Raw genomic sequence first — 22,380 nt, forward strand, 5'->3', positions numbered from 1 at the left:
GTTGAAAATTAAATTTAAAAAAAATGAGGAGTTTAAGTTGGATATCTTGGCATAGTAATGTGCGTATAGATATATTACCAATACTAATCTCCAAAAGCTCTAGTATGCAACTTGACTTTTCCGATATCTTATATTTCTACTCCTCGTCCTGAATTTAGATCAAAATTGATTATCACATTCAGAGTATATGCTGTATCAACTGAGTAATTTCGAAACGACTTTTCGTTATAAAAAACGATGAGTCATGGATTAAGTATTGACACAGATTACATCGCTAATAACATTCAAACATATATCGATGATGGCATCTTTTTTGATACTTTTGAAGAAGATATCATCTCTGAAACACTAGCGAAAACTTCACTTAATTCTCAGAACTTCATTACTCTTCTCACTCAAGGAAAATTGAAATATAGCTCATACAAGCTATTTAATTGTGTTCGGAAGTGCAGTATTTGCATTGGTTCATTTGACGAAGCAATTCAAATTCTCGAGAGCTACAAAAGTTATTTCAAACTTGAATCCGCTAATGGATTAATAGAGTACTTGAAGCAATTCAGATCAGAACATGTTTCAGATTCAAACGAAGTCACAAAATTACAAACCAAAATTGAAAAACTCGAAACAAATTTACAAAAGATTAAAGATGAAAATCATCAATACAAAAATGAAATATCATCTAAAAATAAAGAAAACATTCAATTAAATCGATCTATTAATAAATTTCAAGAAATTACTAAATTATTAAACACTGATGACTTTGAATCGGCATACAAATTCCTCAAAGAACTATCAACTTAAGATGATACAATTTCTATGTCTATTTCATGTGCAGTTGGATTAAGTGAAAGAAAGATTCCAAACAATGTACATCACTTCTTAATGCATGTAAGAATGGAGATCTTCAATTAGTAAAATCTCTCATTGAAGGAGGCTGTGATAAAGAAGCTGTTAATTGTTATGGCGTTAATTGTTTAATTATGGCATCTGGATTTGGTCATCTTGAAGTTGTTAAATATCTTATTTCAATTGGAGTAAATCCAAACGACAAAAATAATAAAGGATTTTCACCAATAATTGTTGCATCACTAAATGGTCATCTTGAAGTTGTTAAATATCTTATTTCAATTGGAGTAAATCCAAACGACAAAAATAATAAAGGATTTTCACCAATAATTATTGCATCACAAATTGGTCATCTTGAAGTTGTTAAATATCTTATTTCAATTGGAGTAAATCCAAATGATAAAACCAATAAAGGAACTTCATCAATAATTGTTGCATCACAAGAAGGTCATCTTGAAGTTGTTAAATATCTTATTTCAATCGGAGTCAATCCAAATGACAAAAGTAATTATGGTAGTTCTTCACTTCATTTAGCTGCAATTAAAAGACATTTTGAAGTTATTGAATATTTAATATCCATTCATGTAAATGTTAATGATAAAAACAAAAGTGGAAAAACCGCACTTGATATTGCAAGGGAAAAGGAAAATGAAAATAAAAATTATAAAAAGATTGTTAAACTTCTTTTGCAATCAGGTGCTCAATAAATTATATTTTGACTACTTCCTTATTGAAAATAATAAATTCTAAAAAATAACTTATCTGTGTTATCACATTATTCTTAATAAAAAAAAAGGTAGTGGGGCTTCCAGGCGCGTTGCGCCCTCTAGCCCCGAAGATGTTTAGTATAAATGAAGTTTATATTCGGAGGGCTTCCAGGCGCGTTGCGCCCTCTAGCCCATAAAAAATTTTTGAGAGTCGTCGCCGTTGACTTTTTTGTAGAGCACTCAAAATAGTATAACTTTGTCCGGACAAGTAAGGGTCTATCGTCGCTACAGGAAAAGTTACAGGCGTTCCAAGGAAGTATACTTTGAGAAGCCTTTTCTCCCTTATAGAATGAGATAGGACGGTTATTTTACAAAACTGACAACACTTTGACCGAGTAGTTTTTTGTGCTGAACAAAAAGTGTCATATAAACATCTGTCAAAAACCGCTTTTTAACTTCACTTAAAATGCCACGTAAGCTACGTAAGAATATACGTAAGAGGAAGGGAGCATTGAAACATCCAATAGTAAAACTGACACCACAACAACAGTTGCAACAACAAATGATGAATGACCCCACTATGTTGCAACAAATGTCAAGCAACCCTATGCTTTTAAACCGAGTTATTGGTGCACAGAGTGGAGGTTTAAGAGCGGTACTTTTAGCGAAAATGGCAGGCTATGGTGGAGCTGCAGACGGAACAGCTTATAACCCTCAAAGTCAAATGAATTTGAGTTCACTCAAAAATCAAATAACATATGTCAAAAAGTCAAACATAGACATACAGAAACAAATAAGTGAAAACGAAAAGAAACTAGAATATGACAGACAGACAAAGAAACTCAATGAGTTAAACGTAGAGAAAAAGAAGAAAGAAGAACAACTGAAAGAACTAAGTACAGAGGAATATGCGAAAAAAGTGTCAGAAAAAGCAGCAGAAGTAGCAAAAATGGAACAAGATGTTATAAATTTGAAAAAACATACTACTCAATATAAAGTACTGAAAGATGAAGAAATAAAACAAAAAGCCCTGAAGACATATATGGATAGCGATGAGTATAAAAAAGAAGTTGAAGCAAATGTAAAGGCAGAAAAACTTTTACAGTTGCAAAACCAAACCGTACAGTATGAAAACTTAGCACAAGAAAGTAAAAATAACGACGCAGCCATGCAAAAGGCAATGAAAAGCGCAGAATATATAAAAGCTAATAATGACTGGTTAGATGCCCAAGCCAACGCTAAAGCAGCCCAACTTATAGGGTCAATAAGGACAAAAATACAAGCGGATGAAGACAGTTCAAATGAAGCTTTAATGAATGCTGACTTTAAGAACGCCTTCGAAGCTCTTCATAGTAAGGTGAAACTAGTGAACGACTTCTCATCTGGAAAGAAACTGAAGTCTGAAGGTTTCGACAAAGAGTTAAGAGAAGTAGCACAAAATATGACGAAAATAACAGATGCAGCAACGAGACAGGCAGTTCAAAGTGCCTATGACGCCGTTAGAGCAACTGTTGTGGAAAGTCAAGAAAAAGAGTTACAACAGACCAAAACAGACCTAGTAAATGCTTTCTTAAAAACGAAAAGTCAGGTAGGACATTATGCTGCAGATGGAACATATGTGCCAGCTGGTGGAACTTATATACCACCAAACCCTCCAAGAGAAGCACCTGCACCAGGACTACCTAAAACATTTACATCGTCACATGGACACAGACACAGGCATGCACCAAAACCAACACAACAACCAACAGTTCAAAATCCAGCACAACAACAACAACCAACACAACAACCAACAGTTCAAAATCCAGCACAACAACAACAACCAGCACAACAACAACCACAAACAGAGCAAGGACATAAAAGAAGTAGAGAACAAGGAAACCAAGAATTCTTAAAAATGCTTAAGGAAGATTATGGTTACCCAGATACTCTTGACTTTAGTGACAGATATAAAGAAGCTATTAGAAAGTTCAAGGAAGGAAATACTGACCCGAACCTATTTAGCTTTATGGCTCAGCACCAAATGGGATATAATTTCAAACCTGGAAAATACAAGCTCGCTAAGGGATATGATTTAATAGCATATCATCCAAATGACATGAATGAATTTACTCCGAGATATTTGGTGTCAGAGCTAAATGATAATTCAACTCTCTTCATGAAACGCGTAAAAAATAGAGACGGAACGAAAGAAGAAAGGTTTATGAGTCCGGATGACTTAGATAGGGAACTTGTTAAAAACGGTCTCGGAATATATGAAATGCCAGCAGATGAGGTACAAGAAACTCCACAGGAAGAAGTTCAGATACAACCAGACATGGAAGAAATAGTTCAGCAACAACAGCTAGAAGAGCCTGAAGGAAACGAACAAGTCCCTCCTTTGGAAACTAACTTCACAGAACTAGATGAAGATTTGGAACAGCCGAAAAATCTTGACCCTCAACAAGAGTATGAGGTGAATATGGAATCTTTCCAAGAGTCTAAGAAAAATTCGGCTGACATAGTAGAAGAATATCGAAAAATGTTTGCCGACATACAAAAGACTCCAACATCAGATGAAAATATTCAGCATAGAATGGAAGTACTGAAAGAAAATGTACGCAAATACAACAATCCTTTTTACTTACGACCATATAACGTTCAATCTTTGGCTGAACTCGGTGAAAATAAAAGGTTAAATTTCAACAAAACATATAGAAATGAAACATTGTTTAAAGTTCATTCAGAACCTAACCAATATGGAAACAAACTTACTTTTGTTTCTGCAGACTATGGAACTACAATGAGATGGGGTCATAAAGCTAATCCGGATAGGTGGTTCATAAACTTACAACCACAATTCCAAGAAGTTGTAGACGCAATGGAAGTGAATGGTGAACCAGATATAGCTGGTATTTTCAGCGCGGCTTTAATGCCATTGAAAGATATGAAACATGCAGATATTTTGGACCAGTATGAAATGAACATGGCTGATGGAAATATAACACCTGACGTTCTAGAACATTTATCTCAAAGAACTACACAGAACCATAAAGATGGTATATTTGGTGAAGAGTTTAGAAAGAAAGTTAGGGAGAAAGAAGGAAGAGAACCTATTGTACATGACCTTGCAAACGAAAGTTTGCAAAATGTCATAAAAACTTACTTTGCAGACAATGAACCGAGAAGGGATGAATATTTAAGAAAACTCAAATGGACAGTACCAAATGAAATGTTAGTATTGAAAAACATGTTCCTTGACAAAATAAAACCAACTACAGAAATAAATGACGCAAGACTGAAACATTGGGTAAAAGCTTTCCCATTCACAAAAGATATTATTGGTAACATGGAAAGAAAACCAGAATGGCTACAAAAACATATATTTGGAAACGAGCTTATTCCATATGGACAAGCTCTGTTTGAAGAGCTTGAACCGGAAACTCAGGAAAGAGTCATGCAAACAATACGCGAAGACTCAAATACAAACTATGACAAAATCTTTCTAGGATATAGGTTACCTGAGATGGGCGACCAGAGCCCAAAGGCAAAAAGGACATGGGAAATTTACAACATACTAGGTGAACATGAGGCAAAGATGCAACAACTTGAAGCAGAGGGCAAGTTACCAAAAGCGACACCAAAGAAGAAGAGAAGAGTAGAACAAAGTGAAAGTAGTGAAGAAGTAACTTCATCTAGTGAAAGTAGTGGCAATGAAGGAAAAAGAAGAGTTAAAAACTCAGCCAGGAAGAAAGTAAAGCTTGGTCCACGTGGGTTCTATTATGACACATAAATCCAACTATTCTATATTTTTACCCATATGAAATGTACGCCGCTCAGAATATAACGCCAACAGTTTTGGATGCCATGAACGGAAATGTTTCCGAATGGTATAACGAATGCGACAATGCCATTAGAAGGTCAGAAATAGTTCCTGGAACTTACGAATATACAACTGCTGTTTCTTATGGAAATGTAGGTGAGTTTGGAGAAGGTTCTTCAACAACAGTAGATATTGCTTGCGACAGGTTTCACATTATTTCTATTGACAACTCATTCTTATACGTGGAACAAGACATTGAAATAAAACCTTCTGCCAAGTTGTCTGACAAGAAAGGTTGCAATGGAATTTTCTATGTCGGATACCAATATGCTCCAGAAGTTTTCATGGGATATAAGATATATTCTAACTCTGACTTAGTTCAAACAGTAACATGGGCAAACTATGAATGGTTCGCTTTAAGAAACTCAGTACAACCACAAGCTAGAGAACAAACAGACCAGTATGCAAATATTGAGAAAATAAGAAGACTTGACCCTAACGTTCCAGGAGTTTATGTTAACCTTTCTGGTTCAGATGGAAATGCTGCCACTAAAGTAAAACTGAAACTTAGAGTTCCTTTGTCATCTTTCCTCATCTTCAGGTTTTTAAGATACTTGCCAAACTGGGCAGGAAAAATTTCTATCGAACTTACTCCAAGCAAAAATAACTTAGTCATTGCACCAACACAAGACCCATTCACTATTACAGACGTAAAGGGAACAAATAAAACATCATTCGCCGAATTTTGCAAAGACAAAGTTGACTTAGACTTTGGTTTCTCAAACTTCAACAATGAAGTAAACTATTATTTCAATGCTGCTGGAACTGCTTGGGACCCAGTTAAGTTCACATGCGAAAAATTTGAATGCAAGAGAATAGAAAGCAGACTTGCCGTTTATATGTTGGACCCAGATATTTCAAATGCTTTAGCTGCCAAATATATTGCAGTTCCACTTATGTTCCCTATACACCAAATATCTGTCAAAGACTTTGCAGGTGAAGTTGGAAACCAAAGTGCTGACCCAGGTGCAAGAACAGATATTGCCTTAACAACTGCAATGAAACATGCAGATACTATGTTTGTACTGTTCAGACGAACTATAAATGACTATTCTTGTTTCTACAACCCTGGTATTAAATATCATATAAACATAGATGGCAAATATTATCCAAGAGAAGAATATTCTACAGTTGAGGATATGAGGTCATACAACTTGACATTAGATGCTATGAACTTTAACAACAACTTCACAACAACCATTAACCCTGAAATGCAAAGTTCTATTATGCCATATGTGAAAGTATGGACCCATACAGGAGGTCAAAAAACTCAATATACAAATGGAGACCGTTCAAACTTTTGGCTTGGCATTCCATTTGCTGACTCAGAAGACTTTATGGGTGGTATTTCAACTGTTGGTACAGTTCAAGTACAATATACTGGTGACAGAGACGGTCCAGATGAATTGAAAGCAAAGAAGTTTACAAAACCAATAGCACTTTTCACGGAAGATGCTCTTTTGAAGATTCGTTCGATGAAACCTGCTGGGGCTCCTCAGATTGGCATAACGACAGCTTCCATCGAGCAGATTTTGGCAGCAGGTCAGTAAGTTGTTCTTGAACTGACTTCTCTCCGTCAAATATTGACAGTACGCCAGTTTTGACATAATATTGTATTATAAACTTACCTTTAGAAATATCTGTAAGTTTTGAAGTTATATTTTTGTCTGCTTCAAGAACTTTCACCATTTCAGTTATACCAACTTTCTTTGCTTTATGAAAATATTTAGGTTCAGCAAAGACTGCTATTCTATAACATTTTCCATTGTTTGTGTAAAGAACTATTCTGTCAATGTATTTGTATTGTTTGTGAGTATAAACTTTGTTCTGCTTCAATTCAATAAGATATCCGAATACGTCCATCTTTTTATTCTAAGTAAAATGTCATTTCCGAAAAATAGAAGCGTAAGTGTTTCAAAAGGTTTAATGGCGGTGGCAGATGTGAAGTTAAATTCACCAACTCAAACAAACAGTCAAAGTGTTGTTGTCAATGTCAAAGACAGAGATGTTGAAGTGGGGAAACCATACGAAGACGAAAATGGTATAACAATAGTTCCTGTAAAAGAACCAACATATCCTGAAGTTAGCAGAGACTTAAGTTCTGTTGCAGATATTCGAAACGACTACCAACAACTTAAAGACAAACTTCAAACTCAGGAAAAGATTTGTCAGGCTTTAAGTATAATGTTAAACTTGGTCGAACACAACCCTGTAAAAGTGAACTCATATGTCATTGCACCTCATGAAGTTTTGAAAGAACTATTGAAACTTTTGACAGAGGCAGACGATATAAACATCAAAGAAATAGAACCCGACATTAGTTGCTGTGGTGTTTCATATAATGTCATTGACAAGATATACGTTATGAAAGGAGGTGAAACATTGAACTTAAAATATAGTTTCCCAGACGTTATAAAAATATTTGACGACCACAACATTTCATTAAAATTTATTTGCTAAGTAAATGGCAGAAGACATAATGGTTTATACTATTACGACTAAAAACCTGAGTCATATAATTCTATAACAACAAACTTACAAAGTCCTCAAGGACGATATGTAAACTAACCTTAAACACAATGACGACTAAAGCTTGTTTGCTCTTTTGACACCAGAAGACTTTATTGTTGTGAATGGTAAAAAATACTCCTTTGAAGATACTTACTCAGATATACCACCAACAGGTTTTGTTGACTTATTTAATACTTTAAGTACGGTGTAACAGTGCTGCAACTAGAGCAGTTCATTATGTTTGGATGTCCGACTGAGTTTACTATAAACGATATGAGCTATAATACAAAACTTATATCTGGTTTTTACTACCAACAGTTTCTATAACAGGAAAAGGTGTCATACAAGGAATGTCTATTCCATTGACATTAAGCACACCAATCTTATATATTGTTTCAAACTTAGGTTCAAAGTGTTATTCGAATGTCGACAGAAACTATTATGACCAAAAGATACTTATGCGTATAAACAATACTTTCTCTGCTGGTTTGCCTATTGTTCATTCGAATGCAGAATTTTCAACCTTAGTGAATCAAACACTTTGGCAAGTATAACGTTGACATTAGTTGACGCAAACTTTGTTCCTGTAAAACTTTTATGTCCTATGTATTTGTCAATGACGGCAGAAAGTTTCGAATTGGAAGATGCAACTGGTGAAAGTATTGTAGTACAAGAACAACTTCAACAACAAATAGCTCAAGAACAACAAATGCAACAAATGCAACAACAAAGTCAAGAATAAAAAAATATTATTTTTTTATTTTTATAAAAATGTACAGAATAGATGTTTCAGATTTTTATGACTTCCAAGCATTCAGAAATATTGTCCATTTCGAGACTATAACAAAGCAGTCGAGAATTTGAAACGTTTAGTCATTTATATGTCGACTCTGCCCCAGAATGTTATGTTATGAAAGAATGGATGTAGTCTTTAACAACCTAAAGCGACAATAGTTTCAGAACAAGAATGTAGACAGAAAACTAAGAAAATAAAAGTCGTACAAGTTGGCATGAAGATGTTAGATGCTTGGGTATCTTATTGTCAAAACTTGAAGATTTTTCAGTTCGTGGTATAAAGTTTTATACACCTTCTCCAAACTTCTATTCTATCTTCACTGGATATAAATATGAACAAGTAGAATGGACAAGAAAATATTATAGAAGCTTGGTTAGACCATGTCCAAAGAAAATTATATGCAAATGGAAACGAAAAGTTTATGAGTATATCTTATGTTGGTTTGCAAACATCTTCAACATCCAAGTGCTAAAATGAAACTGCTCTCATTATAATTGGAAACAAGGAACAGGTAAGAACACATTCTTTACAGATATCTTATGCAAACTGTTAGAAGGTTATTCGAACCCTAATATGACAAACTTAGAAAACATCTGCGGTAAATTTAACTTCAATAGAGAATATGAAACTTATAGTTTGCAATGAACTTCAAAGTATAGATACAACAAAAGTTTTGAACTCAGATGCTTTGAAGAGTCTTATAACAGACAAAGTTGGAGTTGTTGAAAGAAAGTATAAAGACCAAAGAGTTTGTGAAAATGTTGCAAACTTCATTATGGTTTCAAACAATGCTGTTCCGATGAAGTTAGAAAGTTCTGACAGAAATATGTAGTTGTCAGAACGTCAGATTCTCATATGCAAGATACAGAATATTTTGACGCTTTGTCAGAAACTTTGACATCTGACTTTTACAACCACTTGTTCTCATATTTTATGACATTAGATATTTCAAAGTTCAATCCAAGACAAATTCCACATACCGAAGAGAGACAAACATTGTTAGAAGCAAACAAGAGTGTTTATGAACTATTCGTAGATGAAACTGACTTTGTGTCATTAGATGAAAGGTCATTGTACGATTCGTATAAACAATATTGTCAAGAATATGGTTATATGACAGCGTCTAAACGAACATTCTTGGCAAATGTCAAAAGTCTTTTACGAAGAATGAATGGTGTATATTACAAAGAAAAATTCTGAGTAAATTTAAAAAAAAATATTTTTTATCGATAGAAAAGATGACAAAATTCATCTCAGTAAACAAGTACATGTCAGGACTTAAAGAAGAACTAGACCCATTCACATATTGAATGTTTACTTCTACCATTTGAAAAGTCTTCATTCAGCAAAGTTGGAACATCGAACCAGTTAAGTTTGCTATTTGTGACTAAAAATGCGTGCGAAAATTTGAAGACTTAGACATAGAAGGTTTGTTAACAGTCAAAGAAAGTTTTGACAGAAGGTTCTCAAACCTTAAAGAAGGCCAAAGCATACAAACTGTTATACCTTATGAACCAAAGAAAGCAGACGACTATGAATATTATGAGTCTAAAGTTGTAGAAGTTCAAGGTAAATTGGGTAAAAAGATTTTAGAGTCTAAGCCATGTTTACTCCTAAAGAGAAGAGAACATTGACATTGACCCAGAAATGTTCTAAAAATAAAATTTTATTTTTACATTCAAATTCTTCTTCTCTGGCTCTGGTTCTTTCTTCTCTTCTTCTACTTTCTTTTCTTTCTTTTCTTTCTTTCTTCTTTTCTGGTGGAGTTATGTCAAACTTCTCAGAACCATATTTTTGTAAAAGTTCTTTGTCCTTTAATAGCTCTTCTATCTCTGTTTTCTATTTCATCTTCAAGAACAGTGCATGTGTCTTCTTTGCATTCTAAGAAGTTTTGTTGGACTTCATCTCTCCAAGAGGCGTCATCTCTGTCAACAAGTCTGTCATTGACAAATTTTAAGACTGCTCTGCTTAATGTTTTATGGTTCTTGTCATATTCCCAGAAACAGAACTTTAGAACAAATTCACCTTTCTTGTTTACACTATGTAAGATTTTATGGTCTACAGATGTTTTGCTGTCAAAAAGTTTGTCTCGAATATAGATAGCGAAATCGCTAGACATTTTTCTAAAAGATAAAAATTTTTAATTTTTCTAAAAATATGTTAGAAAAAAAAGTTTGCTGACATTGACAAGAAATTGAGAATGTTTTAAACAAGAACAAGAGGAAGTTAGAAAATGCTCAGATAAAGCCTATACATGACAAGTTCTTATTTGCTCAGAATGGATATAACAGGTCTAATTGCACCACCTGGGTCTGGTAAGACTTTCACTTATCTTAAAATGGCTGCACAACAACAAGAACTAGATGAGAAAACCCATTCTATGAGTTAGTAGTCATTTGTAGTACTTCTGGTCAATTTGACCAAACCGTCAATTCGTTCAAAGATATTATAAAGAAGTCTAAGTTAGTATGTATAAAGGATACTGAGTTGTTAGATTGGATAAAGAAGTACCAAAGAAGGGTTTTGAAGTATAATGCTAAAATGAGTATGTCAATTCGAAGTTTAAAGACCCAAATGAGGAAATGCAGAGAATATTAGAGAAGAAACACTTCAGAAACAAACAGAAGAGATAGAATACATTTCGAAGAAATTGCAATCTTACGATGAAGACTTACCCTCACAGATGTCTTCTTATCTTAGATGATTTCGCCTCTCATCCTTTGTTAAAGAATAGAGAACAAGACATGTGTCGAATTCTTAAGAAACTTAGGCACTTTAACATTTCAGTCGTCATTTGTGTACAGACAGCAAAGAGTTTAAGTAAGGATGTTAAAAGAATACTTACTGACATTATACTTTTCCCCGGATTGTCCGAAGACGATTTCATGGAACTTATGAAAGAGTCCATGGCAGGTAAGTTTGACAGACATGAACTATGGGAGAAGTACAAAGTCATACAAGACCCTCATACTTCTTTCAGAATTCATATCTACGCAAACAAAGTTCAAATTGTAAAAAGTCAAGCTTGAAAAATAAAGAGTTCATCTACCCTACTTGTTTGAAGTTGTCAAAATACTCTGTTATTTTTTCTTTCAGTAGCGGTAAGTCTTCTTTGAAGGTAAGTATTGTACAACCTTTCATATCATAGTGTGTTTGAGGTAACGTATCTTGAACTATTTGTTTCACATCTTCATTTGGTGTCATTGAAATCGGTAAGTTTTCGCGATAGAACCAATTTCTGTCAGATTTGTAAATCTTAGCAAGGTCGTAAAAGCTTTTGTTGTTTCTTCTGACTAAATGCAACATAACCATATCTTTATCTTCTTCATTTTCCATCTCTTCAGTATAAATCATATACTTATAGTTCTTTTCCTTTCCTTTTGGTACCGAACGTGGTATTCTTTTCTGAATGCTTTTGTCTTTTGCTTCAATGACTTCATCTTTTGCATGAAGTTTCTTTTCCATCTCTTCACGTTCTTGTCTATGAATTTCGTCAAGAAGTCTGTAAATATACCAAGCATAACGAAGCGAAGCCCACATTGCAACAGCATTTACAAGAAGTCTATGTACATACCAGCCTCTCAAACCATTTGGCAAATTTTTACGATTTTCATGTGTTTTAGGCGACTGGGGTTTTTTACTTACTCGCTGTTCTTCACTGTTTTCATAGAGTTTTGGCGACTGGGGTTTTTTACTTACTCGCTGTTCTTCACTGTTTTCATAGAGTTTTGGCGACTGCGGTTTTTTACTTACTCGCTGTTCTTCACTGTTTTCATAGAGTTTTGGCGACCCCGAAAAAAGTCTGTCTCGCTGTGCTTCGCTCAAAAGTTCTTGTGTGCTTTGGTTTTTGAACCAATCGTCTGTATGTTTGGTATCTGGAGCATAACATGCTGTCAAAATACTTTGCATTTGGTACATATCGTCTTTGACCGAACGAATGAGACGTAACTGTTTGTTAAACTGAACCCACTCGTATTCTTCATTTATAGCTTCATGGACTATAACTGTTGTTGTGTTCTCTGTTGTTGACATATCTGTCTTTACATACAAAATAAAAAAAATAAATAAAATAAAACTAACTTTATTTTTTCTATCTTAAGGAAATTCATGAAATTTGGTCATTTTTCAGCAAAAATATATTTTAGGTGAAGAGGTTAGATCTAACCTGTTTTTTCACCTGTTTTTTCACCCTCTTGAATTTTCATGAATTTCCTTAAGATAGAAAAAATAAAGTTAGTTTTATTTTATTTATTTTGTATAAAAGATATGATTTCAGGGATTTTTTTGACGAAGTGCAAATCTTCACTTCGTCAAAAATAACAGTTATATAATGAAATTTGGTCATTTTTCAGCAAAAATATATTTTAGGTGAAGAGGTTAGATCTAACCTGTTTTTTCACCTGTTTTTTCACCCTCTTGAATTTTCATGAATTTCCTTAAGATAGAAAAAATAAAGTTAGTTTTATTTTATTTATTTTGTATAAAAGATATGATTTCAGGGATTTTTTTGACGAAGTGCAAATCTTCACTTCGTCAAAAATAACAGTTATATAATGAAATTTGGTCATTTTTTTCATGTCAGAAGACTCGAAGGTGCAACACTTCCAAAATACCGACGAACTCAGAAGAGCAGCATGGCAGTATCTTCTTGACAACTTCTTTGAGTTCTCCAGGTACACCTTGGAAAATGCTGAAGAACTCCGACACAGAGAATTTGGAGAAATTGCGCTCCAATACTACCTTGACAAATTCTTGCGATTTTCATGAGTTTTATGCTAGACCGAAAAAAGTCGGTCTAGAGAAATTTCACTCAAAAGTTCTTGTGTGCTTTGGTTTCTGAACGATGTAAAGTAAGCCCACATTGCAACTGCATTTACTAATAGTCTATGTACATACCAACCTCTTAAATTTATTGGCAAATTTTTACGATTTTCGTACGGAATCTCTTCTCTCGGTTTTCCGAGGGTAGCAATCATATGTGAAAACTCATGATTTTTGTGCTGAATTCAATAAAAATATATTTTAGGTGAAGAGGTGAGATCTCACCTCTTTTTTCACCTCTTTTTTTAACATCATATGTCCTTACTGAAAAAGTATGTGTTCCATATGTCATTTTACTCAGAATTTTATACAGAATTCGGCAAAAATAAAATTTAGGGTAGAAGGGTATATCTACCCCGTTTTCTACCCTTTTTTCTACCATAAAGTTTTATAAGCGTTTTACATGGTAAACATTGTGAATTCGTGAAATTCTAAACAATTTTGTGGCTTCGATTTCCTCTGTCAGTATGTCAAAAGTTTTCACAATATTGAATGTATCTTTATATTTCTTCTTGACATCTGAAAGAAGGAAATCGTCAGCTGTTGGATAGTTTTTGTTTAGAAATGCCAATATGTTCATTTTGTTTTCTGCTGGTTTCTCTGCTTCTTTCTTTAAGTCAGCATAGTCGTTTAGCATACGTTCTATCTCTTTGACAGAATAGTTATATTTCCTTATTGCTGCTTTACATTTAGAACATTGTGGGTTCATTTTAGCATTGTACATTGAAATTTGTCCTGCAAGTACAACTATAGCGTCAATGGTCCTCTTAAATTCAAAACATGCAGGTCTGATTTGTTCGTTCCATATTTTACATCTTTTATCTTTATCTCTTATCTGCCATACACATTCAGCAACTAACGAAACAAAGTTGTCGTAGGTCTTAAATTCTTCAGATTTATATATGTCAGAAACATTCTTATATACCATATCGCAGTCTTTGTCCATGACTTTGTGGTTGCAATGAAATCCAAGAAACTCATAGTTAACCTTACGTATGAACTTCTTAATTTCAACTGAGTCGGTTGGTCTGACTTCAATTTCTTCAAATTCTGGAATAGTAAGCTTTTGTTGTTGGATTTCAGGAAGTTTAGGTAAATGTTCCACCAGGTCCTGCATTTCATAAAGATATTGTTCATTTGTTTCATCTTTTGCAGTGCAATCTAAATCTCCTTGGAGAAGTTCTTGCTTTATCTTCTGGATTTCTGTCTCAAAAGTATATGAAGAAGGAATGAAGCTTTTCATCTCAACTAACATTGAAGTTGGGTTCATAACTAAAGAGTTTGGTAAAGTTGTTGCTAACATGTTCTTACAATAAAAATAAAAAATATTTTTTTAAAAAAACTAACTTTATTTTTTTTATCTTAAGGAAATTCATGAAAATTCAACGGGTGAAAAATTAGGTGAAAAAAGAGGTGAGATTTCACCACTTCACCTAAACTTTATTTTTGCCGAATTCATGAGTTTTGGTTGAAAGAATACGGTGGAGCCAAAAGTGGCTCGACCTCAAAACAAGCATTTTGTGAAGAATATAGCAACAGTCTGAATTCAGACTGTTGCTTTTTATACAAAATTCAACGGGTGAAAAATTAGGTGAAAAAAGAGGTGAGATTTCACCTCTTCACCTAAACTTTATTTTTGGTCATGGGCTATGTCCCACCGCTTTGCGTCTTTATGTCAAAAATAAATTGTTTTCATGAGTTTTCTACGATGTTAGAAAAGTGGTTAGAAAACGTGTTAGATCTAACATGCTAACATAAACTTTATTTTTTTCTATCTTAAGGAAATTCATGAAAATTCATGAGGGTAGAAATGAGGGTAGAAATGAGGTTAGATCTAACCATCTACCCTAAACATTATTTTTTATTTTTTCTATCTTAAGGAAACACACAAAACTCATGAATTTTTGACGAAGTGCAAATCTTCACTTCGTGTCATAATGCAAAAAATAATGCTGAAAACACACAAAACTCATGATTTTCGAGAGTTTTAGACCATGTTAGAAATGAGGGTAGAAATGAGGTTAGATCTAACCATCTACCCTAAACATTATTTTTTATTTTTTCTATCTTAAGGAAACACACAAAACTCATGAATTTTTGACGAAGTGCAAATCTTCACTTCGTGTCATAATGCAAAAAATAATGCTGAAAACACACAAAACTCATGATTTTCGAGAGTTTTAGACCATGTTAGAATTGAGGGTAGAAATGAGGTTAGATCTAACCATCTACCCTAAACATTATTTTTTTCTATCTTAAGGAAATTCATGAAAATTCAACGGGTGAAAAATTAGGTGAAAAAAGAGGTGAGATTTCACCACTTCACCTAAACTTTATTTTTCAATACTTTTTCAGCACTTTTCCGTAGTTATATATGAAAGACAATTCGAGATAAAAGTCATAGTACAATGGAATAATATGTTGCACACCATTTGTTGTGAACCAAACTTGAAAGTCAGAGAAACTGTTACTAGGTGGTTCGTAGAATTTAGAAGCAAAGTCATAAAAGTCCTTACCAATACATAGAAAACTATTGTTGCTTGAACTGAAACTTGCATGACACATAACATTTTGAGGGTCAAACACGTTTCTATAAACTGTCAAATCTGCTGGTGGAAGTATAAATTTAAATGGACCATCTGGTGGTAATGGTTCGTTCTGGTTTAGTAACCGAAGAAATTGTGCCCAAGAACGTTTGTCTACTTTCCAAAATAAAAACTCTGTATCTCTTGGAGGGTTAATTTCAATCTTTTGAAATGAAACGGTGGAGTTCATCTTGTCATATTCTAGTTTCAGATAGTATGTTCCATTTAGTAAAGAGTCGTATTTTTCTTGAAATTCCCAATAATATTTGTTCATTTGAGTTTGAAAATCATTTAGAGTTTTCTCAAGACTTTCGTCTGAACGAACTGTAAAGATTCTCATTTCGTCAAATTTGTCTATTAGACCATCAGAACCTTTATACTGCCCATGAAAATATACTGCGAACATAAATGCGTTAGTTCTATTTGAAAACAAAACTCTTCTAAATCCTATTGCCTTTGCATCTGAAGGACTTTGAAGCCAACGAATTGGATAGTCAAACCTGTATGCTCGGGATGAAATTTCTTCATCTGAAATAGTCCTACCAGCATTTGTAAAGATATAGTCTAACGGTTTTGTATCTGCTACTTTTGTTCTTTGTTTTTCAACCTGAAGCATTTAATATATGTAAAAATATATTGTTTTAAAATGGTATGCCATATAGCTTCTTGAATTTGTTAAGAAGTATTTGAACGTATTTTCCATCTGTATCTCTAGTGTTTACATAAGCATAGCCTGCCTTAGTAAAATATACTTGTAATTTCCTATAGTTTACGCCGGTATAAAAGTAGAAAGAGTCTTGTTCTTCGCTATAGTAGTAAAACTCAAACGTATGCTTGCCATAGTCTGTAATTTCAATTGTTTCATCTTCTAGTTCGTCGACAAATTCGAATACAATATCTCCAAAAAATATTTTTTGAAAAATAACGTTTTTATTTCATGCAATGTTTTATTTCTGTGCCGTCTTCAAGTATGCCCCAGTACTTACGCTTGGAGAGGACATGAACTTCGGAAAATACCTTATCTAGCTTAAAACAGCCCATCTTTTCACCGACCATTCCCATTTCAATGAGTTTGTTGTATCCTTCTTCGTTCGTCATGAGTGCGTCAATGTTCTCATAGTAAACCTTCACTTTGGATTTGACTTCGGAGAAGAATTTGTTGTAGTTGTCAAGGACTGCCTTTGCGAACTGAGGGTAAGACCAATGTTCGACAATAGGTTTTAATGTGGTTACTAAGCCACTTTGACCTTGAGTGAATTCGTACTTCAAAACAAAAGGAGAAAACCTTTCAACAAAGTTGTCGACCTTCTCATAATGTTTACTCTTCATCTCTTGAGGTTTCTTAATGGAATATCCCCATGTCGAATTCATAAGCAATTTGAGTGTCATTGCAAGTTTGGGGTTTGAAGCTTTCCTAATATCATACAGTTGTTGTATGACTTTTCCAACTGTATAGTTCCTTCCCGGGAACTCACCATCTTCGTTTGGAATTCCAGTCGGAATATATTGGACAAACCTCATGTATGCAGCGTTAAGGTCGACATAGTATATTTTTTCATCTGAGTCGAACTTGTCGCAACCAATTGGTCCAGTTTGTGGAAATTCAAGTGAGTCTCTTATCTTCTGAGAAACTTCTCCTGTTATCTCATAAACATCGTCGAAGCAACCTGTTTCATATAAAACCTTCTGACCTAACTCAGATGCTCTCCAATACAATTTGACGTCAATTGGATGTCTCAATGGAAGTTTGTTTATAGCATCTTGAAGTTCTTGCAACCTCATTGGAAGTTCTTCTGGTTCAGGTTGGTATCCGAACATACCAACTCCTTGTGGAACTGTGTACTTCTTTTGTACTAGAACTTTGTCTGGAACAACTTTTGGTCTTGCTAACAATGAAAAGTTTGTTTCGTCTTTTGGTACAAAAGTTTCTGTCAGCTTGTCATCTGGAATTGGTTCCAACAAACCTTTCTCGAAAAGAATGTTTACAGCTCTGACAATGTTGCACTTGCCTTTTCCGAACAATGGGTTTGTAAGACTTTCGTTCAAACATGAAGTGGTTGTGGACAATTACAATCTTCAACCATGGTAAGTCTTTGTCAACAACATAGTCGTCATGTGAAGAACCTTTAGCTGTAGGTATGTTGACTCGGATATTGACATTTGCAACGGTGCAATTTTTGCCAATTGACCTCTGAGAATGTACCTTGTCTTCACACATGACTCAAGATACTTCATTTTCTCATCTGTAACAAGACCAGAGTTCCTGAGACATGTAAGAATGCAAGGTTCGTTGACAATTGTTTCAATTGAATTGTAAATTCCATACCTTGTCAAGTCAATGTCAGACTTATTTATGAAGGGAAGTATCCAGCATGTTGTACTGACTCTTGAGGGTTAGGTTGGTACCATTCGAACTTGACACTTGCAATTCCTTCAATTGCATTCAAAATGTCTGAGTCGGAGTCAACCATTTGTTCTCTCTTTGTAGTCTTGAACAAAGCGTCAAGAAGGATTGCAGCTGTTTGTTCATTGCCATGTGCATAGTAAATGTGACCATCCAAATCTGTTATGGTCAATCTGAGATTGTATCCTTTCTTATTTCCGTCTTGTCTATGTTAGCAAGTACACCCATGAAGCCTTCTTTTTTCCTTCGTCAAAGTTTACTGTAAAGGTTCGACCAGAAGTAATTTGACTTCTAACTTCACCGGTACTTCTCATATGCATATCTTGTTCTTTCCATGGGAGCATGACATCCTCTGCACTTACCTTTTTCCTTCTCAAAGGATGCAATTGTTCGTCATGTTTCCAGTAGAATCTGGCAAAGCCGTCGTGTCCTTCAACTTGAGGTTCACTAACATCGAAAGGCATGTCCATAAGACGTTCTTTCTTCTAACCTCTCTAGTCTGTTGGATTAATTGGCACGTGCTGTTTCCAAATCCATTTCGTAGGTCAGACCAGCCAGTTTGTCATAGACTTTTATGGGTCTTCCCTTCCTATATTTAAAATTCTTCGAAACTCTCCAACCATATCTTTGCAACTCTGCTTTTATTCTAGCAGATTTTCTATCCATTCTATATGGGGGCATTTTTATAAAAATAAAAAAATATTTTTTTTCTTTACTTTACATAACTGCCTGCTGCCATAAGTCTTTGACGCCAACCCATACCAGCTAATGAAGGTTGACTTTGGTTTAGTTTGGAAACTAATTGGTTTTTGGTTTATCTTCAGTTTTTGGTTTTTCTTCTTCTATCGGTTTTTCGTCACTTTCGGTTCCTCTGACTTTACTTCACTTGCAGGAACAGTTGTGTCGTCAACATCTTCATAAATTTCATATGCCATTTGTTTTTGTTTTCCTTTCAACTTTTTGTGTTTGTTGTAAAGTTTAGAATATTTCGACTCTAAGTCAATGAGATGTTCTATAATGAACTGTTGTCAGTGAAGTAAACTTTTCCATCTTGTCTCGAAGGCTCCTTCAGACTTCAATATTTTATTTGTGAGAGTCTTTTCTTTTTTGAGATACTAGCCGTTCCATTTCTATGAAAAGTGACTTTATAGTTTAGGGTTTGTATTTCCAGACCTGGCACTTTCTATTATTGAATTTTTCTCTTCATCTGTAAGTTCTTTGACAGGTTTGACAATGGTTCTGAACTTTTTGTTTGTGGTGTCAAATCTACCGTTTCAACTTCTTCAGTCATTTCATCTCAGTAAAAAATTTTAGTTTGGTGTTTTCAACTGGTTGTTGAGGTTTTTTAAGTCGGTCTAAAAACTTCCTGAGGTATAGGAAGAACTGACAAACACGTGGTTGAAATGCTGGAAGCCGACAAATCCATCTTGAACTTATTTGTCTCAATGCTGCATTGTTCATTTCATCTCAGTAAAAAATTTTACATTCCCCACGTTTGAGGCGGTTGAGGTTGGTTATTGTTTACCCACTGTTGTGCATGGTTTATATCCTCTGTTAAAGAATCTTTCACTTGGCCATATAGTGTCCTGCTTGGTTATAGTAGTCATTTTGCTTTGTTATAATAGTTTCCTGCTTGTCTTCCTACATTGTCATCCATCCTTGAACTTTTCCTCTTGTTTCAGGATTTGGAATAAGATTGTTGCATCTCGTGCTACATCCCAACCTTTCTGTACAGTTTGTATAATAGGTTGTGCTTTCTCTTTAAGTATACCTAATGTACTCAAAATCTTCCTTCCAACTCCAAATACACCTCTGGCTATTGTTCCCACTGCGGGCAAAAATCTGGATGCAACTCCTGCTAATGCGCCAAATAAACCCATTTCTTATGGGTTAAAAAATGACGAATTCAAACAAGGACCCCTATGTTTCTAAGGCAACAAAAAAAAGCACTCATGATAAAAATCTTTAGTTCAACACACAAATGCTTGTTTATGGATATCTTGGAAAACATTCCGAGAGTTAGAACAGATGGACCACCATACTGGCTAATATTTTGTTGGTCAAAACACAAGATACTGTGAAGCCATACCATTATGGTCCAAAAATATTTTAGATGTGAAAACTGCTTTGACAATATTCGTTGACAAATACCATCCAACAAAACTGACATCTGACTGTGAAAGTTCTTTCAAATCAGATGATGTAAAAAACTATCTGCGTTCAAAAAATGTAAACCAATATTTCATTGTCGACCAAAACCATTCTGCTCTTGTGTCATTGACGGTTGTATAAAAATGTTAAAGACTTAAACCAACCACAAGGTGGTGAAGCAAATGAAATGTCATATGACGACAAATATAGACACTTCTCCATGGCAAAGATGAGACAAGTTTTAAATATTTACAATAGCCGTAAACAAAAAGGTTTGGGAAACCATCCCCTGAAGAAATGAAAAACAACCCCGACTTAGAGAAAGACTATATATTTAATAATTTAGTCAAAAGAGACAAACAAGAAAGAATGCCGGGCTTCAAACTTCAGAAAGGTGACAAAGTAAAAATAGAAATACCTAAACGCGACCCATATGAAAATACTATTGACTATGACAACAATGGGAACTCGACAGGTACTCACATTCGTGTTCGTAAAAATAGAAGAAAGTATACAAGAGATATTATGAAGTTTTAGGCAAACATGGCAAAATGTACACACTGCAAGCAGAAGATAAAACTACTATTGCCAGACCTCGTTTCAAACTTGTCAAAGTTCAAGGTGGTATACTTTCAAAGACAGTTCCTAACAAATATAAGACAACTCCTGACGAATATGCTAAAGAAGTTGAAAATGACGACTAAGCAATTCTATACCATGCGTAAACTGTCATGTAAGGTGGCATGTATTCTTTACTTTGTCCGGTTGTTTGCGTATATCCTGAAACGTGATGTGTATGGTTTCCTCCTCCCTCAGTGTTACTCCAGTAACAATTTATAGCAAACTGAACGTTGTCTTTAACATCATATCCTTTACCTTTTGTCATTCCTGACCAATCCCAATATCTATGCTTATGCCAACCTGCTTGAGATGTACTTAAATCTATGTAGTGACTGTGTGCAGGTAAATTTTTCACCTGAAATCGTTTTACTTCCACCTGTTTCCTTTGAAGAGTTTGCACAATACAAAAACCTGTCGACTATTTGTTCCCATGCACCAACACCAAACATTACTTGAGGACCTCTTGCTTCCATAGATGTATAAATAGAACCTACTGGGTTCATTAAATCAAACATATGAGATATTATAGGATTGTCTCTTTTGAACTTAAAATATAGTGCAACTATTTCAGGTTTCTTCTGGTTTGTGTCAGAATATTTTTTATAATATAATCTTATGTTTTCAGGGTAGGTAAAGTCTTGACTATAATATTTATTTCTGTCATCTTCATAATAATATACTATTCTCGTTTTTTCTATTGCATTATATCTTTTATATCTATAATATTCTAAATATAATGTTTGCTTTTTTGGGTCTACATGTGGTGTTTTGTCGTCAGCACCATAGTCATAATAATATGGTGCTGGAGCTGGGTCAGGCAATGTCATATCTGTCATTTCATAAACTCGGAAATATTTATTTTGTTCATCTCCATATAAGTTTAAGTAGCAGTTGTTGTCTAATGGAACTTTAACTTGTGTACCATTATTCTTTATATAGCTTACATACATTTCATTGTTATTTTTCGGAATGAGTTTATGCCGTGTACCATTTTTTAAGGAATGTGCAAACTGCCATCTAAAATATTTATTTTCTTCATTGAAAGAAAAGTCACCAACAATAGTTTCAATATTTTT

The 22,380-nt window shown here is 34.3% G+C and overlaps 7 protein-coding genes and 2 pseudogenes across 9 annotated transcripts, besides 1 other annotated feature; 5 read left to right on the forward strand and 4 right to left on the reverse strand.

Moving 5' to 3' along the window:
* Positions 1–237: 237 nt before the first annotated feature.
* TVAGG3_0851320 (protein ubiquitination) lies at positions 238–801 on the forward strand (the record flags this gene model as incomplete). The annotated part of the gene is made up of 1 exon (XM_001313570.1): positions 238–801. One exon carries the CDS (start codon positions 238–240, stop codon positions 799–801), a length of 564 nt encoding a protein of 187 aa, XP_001313571.1.
* Positions 802–980: 179 nt separating this feature from the next.
* Positions 981–1,553, forward strand: TVAGG3_0851330 (EP4 subtype prostaglandin E2 receptor binding; the record flags this gene model as incomplete). The annotated part of the gene is made up of 1 exon (XM_001313571.1): positions 981–1,553. The coding sequence occupies one exon, from the start codon at positions 981–983 to the stop codon at positions 1,551–1,553; it is 573 nt and encodes a 190-aa protein (XP_001313572.1).
* A 2,725-nt stretch (positions 1,554–4,278) lies between these two features.
* Positions 4,279–22,380: part of a mobile genetic element that runs on past the window's edge.
* Positions 5,358–6,965, forward strand: TVAGG3_0851350 (protein of unknown function, DUF4106 family; the record flags this gene model as incomplete). The annotated part of the gene is made up of 1 exon (XM_051249243.1): positions 5,358–6,965. The coding sequence occupies one exon, from the start codon at positions 5,358–5,360 to the stop codon at positions 6,963–6,965; it is 1,608 nt and encodes a 535-aa protein (XP_051084718.1).
* Positions 7,342–7,560, forward strand: TVAGG3_0851360 (protein of unknown function, DUF4106 family; the record flags this gene model as incomplete). Its single annotated transcript, XM_051249244.1, has 1 exon — positions 7,342–7,560. A coding segment is annotated over one exon (219 nt), but the record flags the coding sequence as incomplete, so codon positions are not given.
* On the forward strand, positions 10,880–11,751 carry TVAGG3_0851370 (annotated as a pseudogene). Its single transcript has one exon. A coding segment is annotated over exon 1 (872 nt).
* TVAGG3_0851380 (KilA, N-terminal/APSES-type HTH, DNA-binding family) lies at positions 11,768–12,754 on the reverse strand (the record flags this gene model as incomplete). Its single annotated transcript, XM_001313572.1, has 1 exon — positions 11,768–12,754. One exon carries the CDS (start codon positions 12,752–12,754, stop codon positions 11,768–11,770), a length of 987 nt encoding a protein of 328 aa, XP_001313573.1.
* On the reverse strand, positions 13,932–14,846 carry TVAGG3_0851390 (organellar and viral DNA polymerase type B; the record flags this gene model as incomplete). The annotated part of the gene is made up of 1 exon (XM_001313573.1): positions 13,932–14,846. The coding sequence occupies one exon, from the start codon at positions 14,844–14,846 to the stop codon at positions 13,932–13,934; it is 915 nt and encodes a 304-aa protein (XP_001313574.1).
* TVAGG3_0851400 (uncharacterized protein) lies at positions 15,884–16,744 on the reverse strand (the record flags this gene model as incomplete). Its single annotated transcript, XM_051249245.1, has 1 exon — positions 15,884–16,744. One exon carries the CDS (start codon positions 16,742–16,744, stop codon positions 15,884–15,886), a length of 861 nt encoding a protein of 286 aa, XP_051084720.1.
* On the reverse strand, positions 17,059–19,198 carry TVAGG3_0851410 (annotated as a pseudogene). The gene has a single exon. A coding segment is annotated over exon 1 (2,140 nt).

The sequence above is a fragment of the Trichomonas vaginalis genome, chromosome VI (genome assembly GCF_026262505.1).
Source record: "Trichomonas vaginalis G3 chromosome VI, whole genome shotgun sequence".
In the NCBI taxonomy this organism is placed as follows: Eukaryota; Parabasalia; order Trichomonadida; family Trichomonadidae; genus Trichomonas; species Trichomonas vaginalis.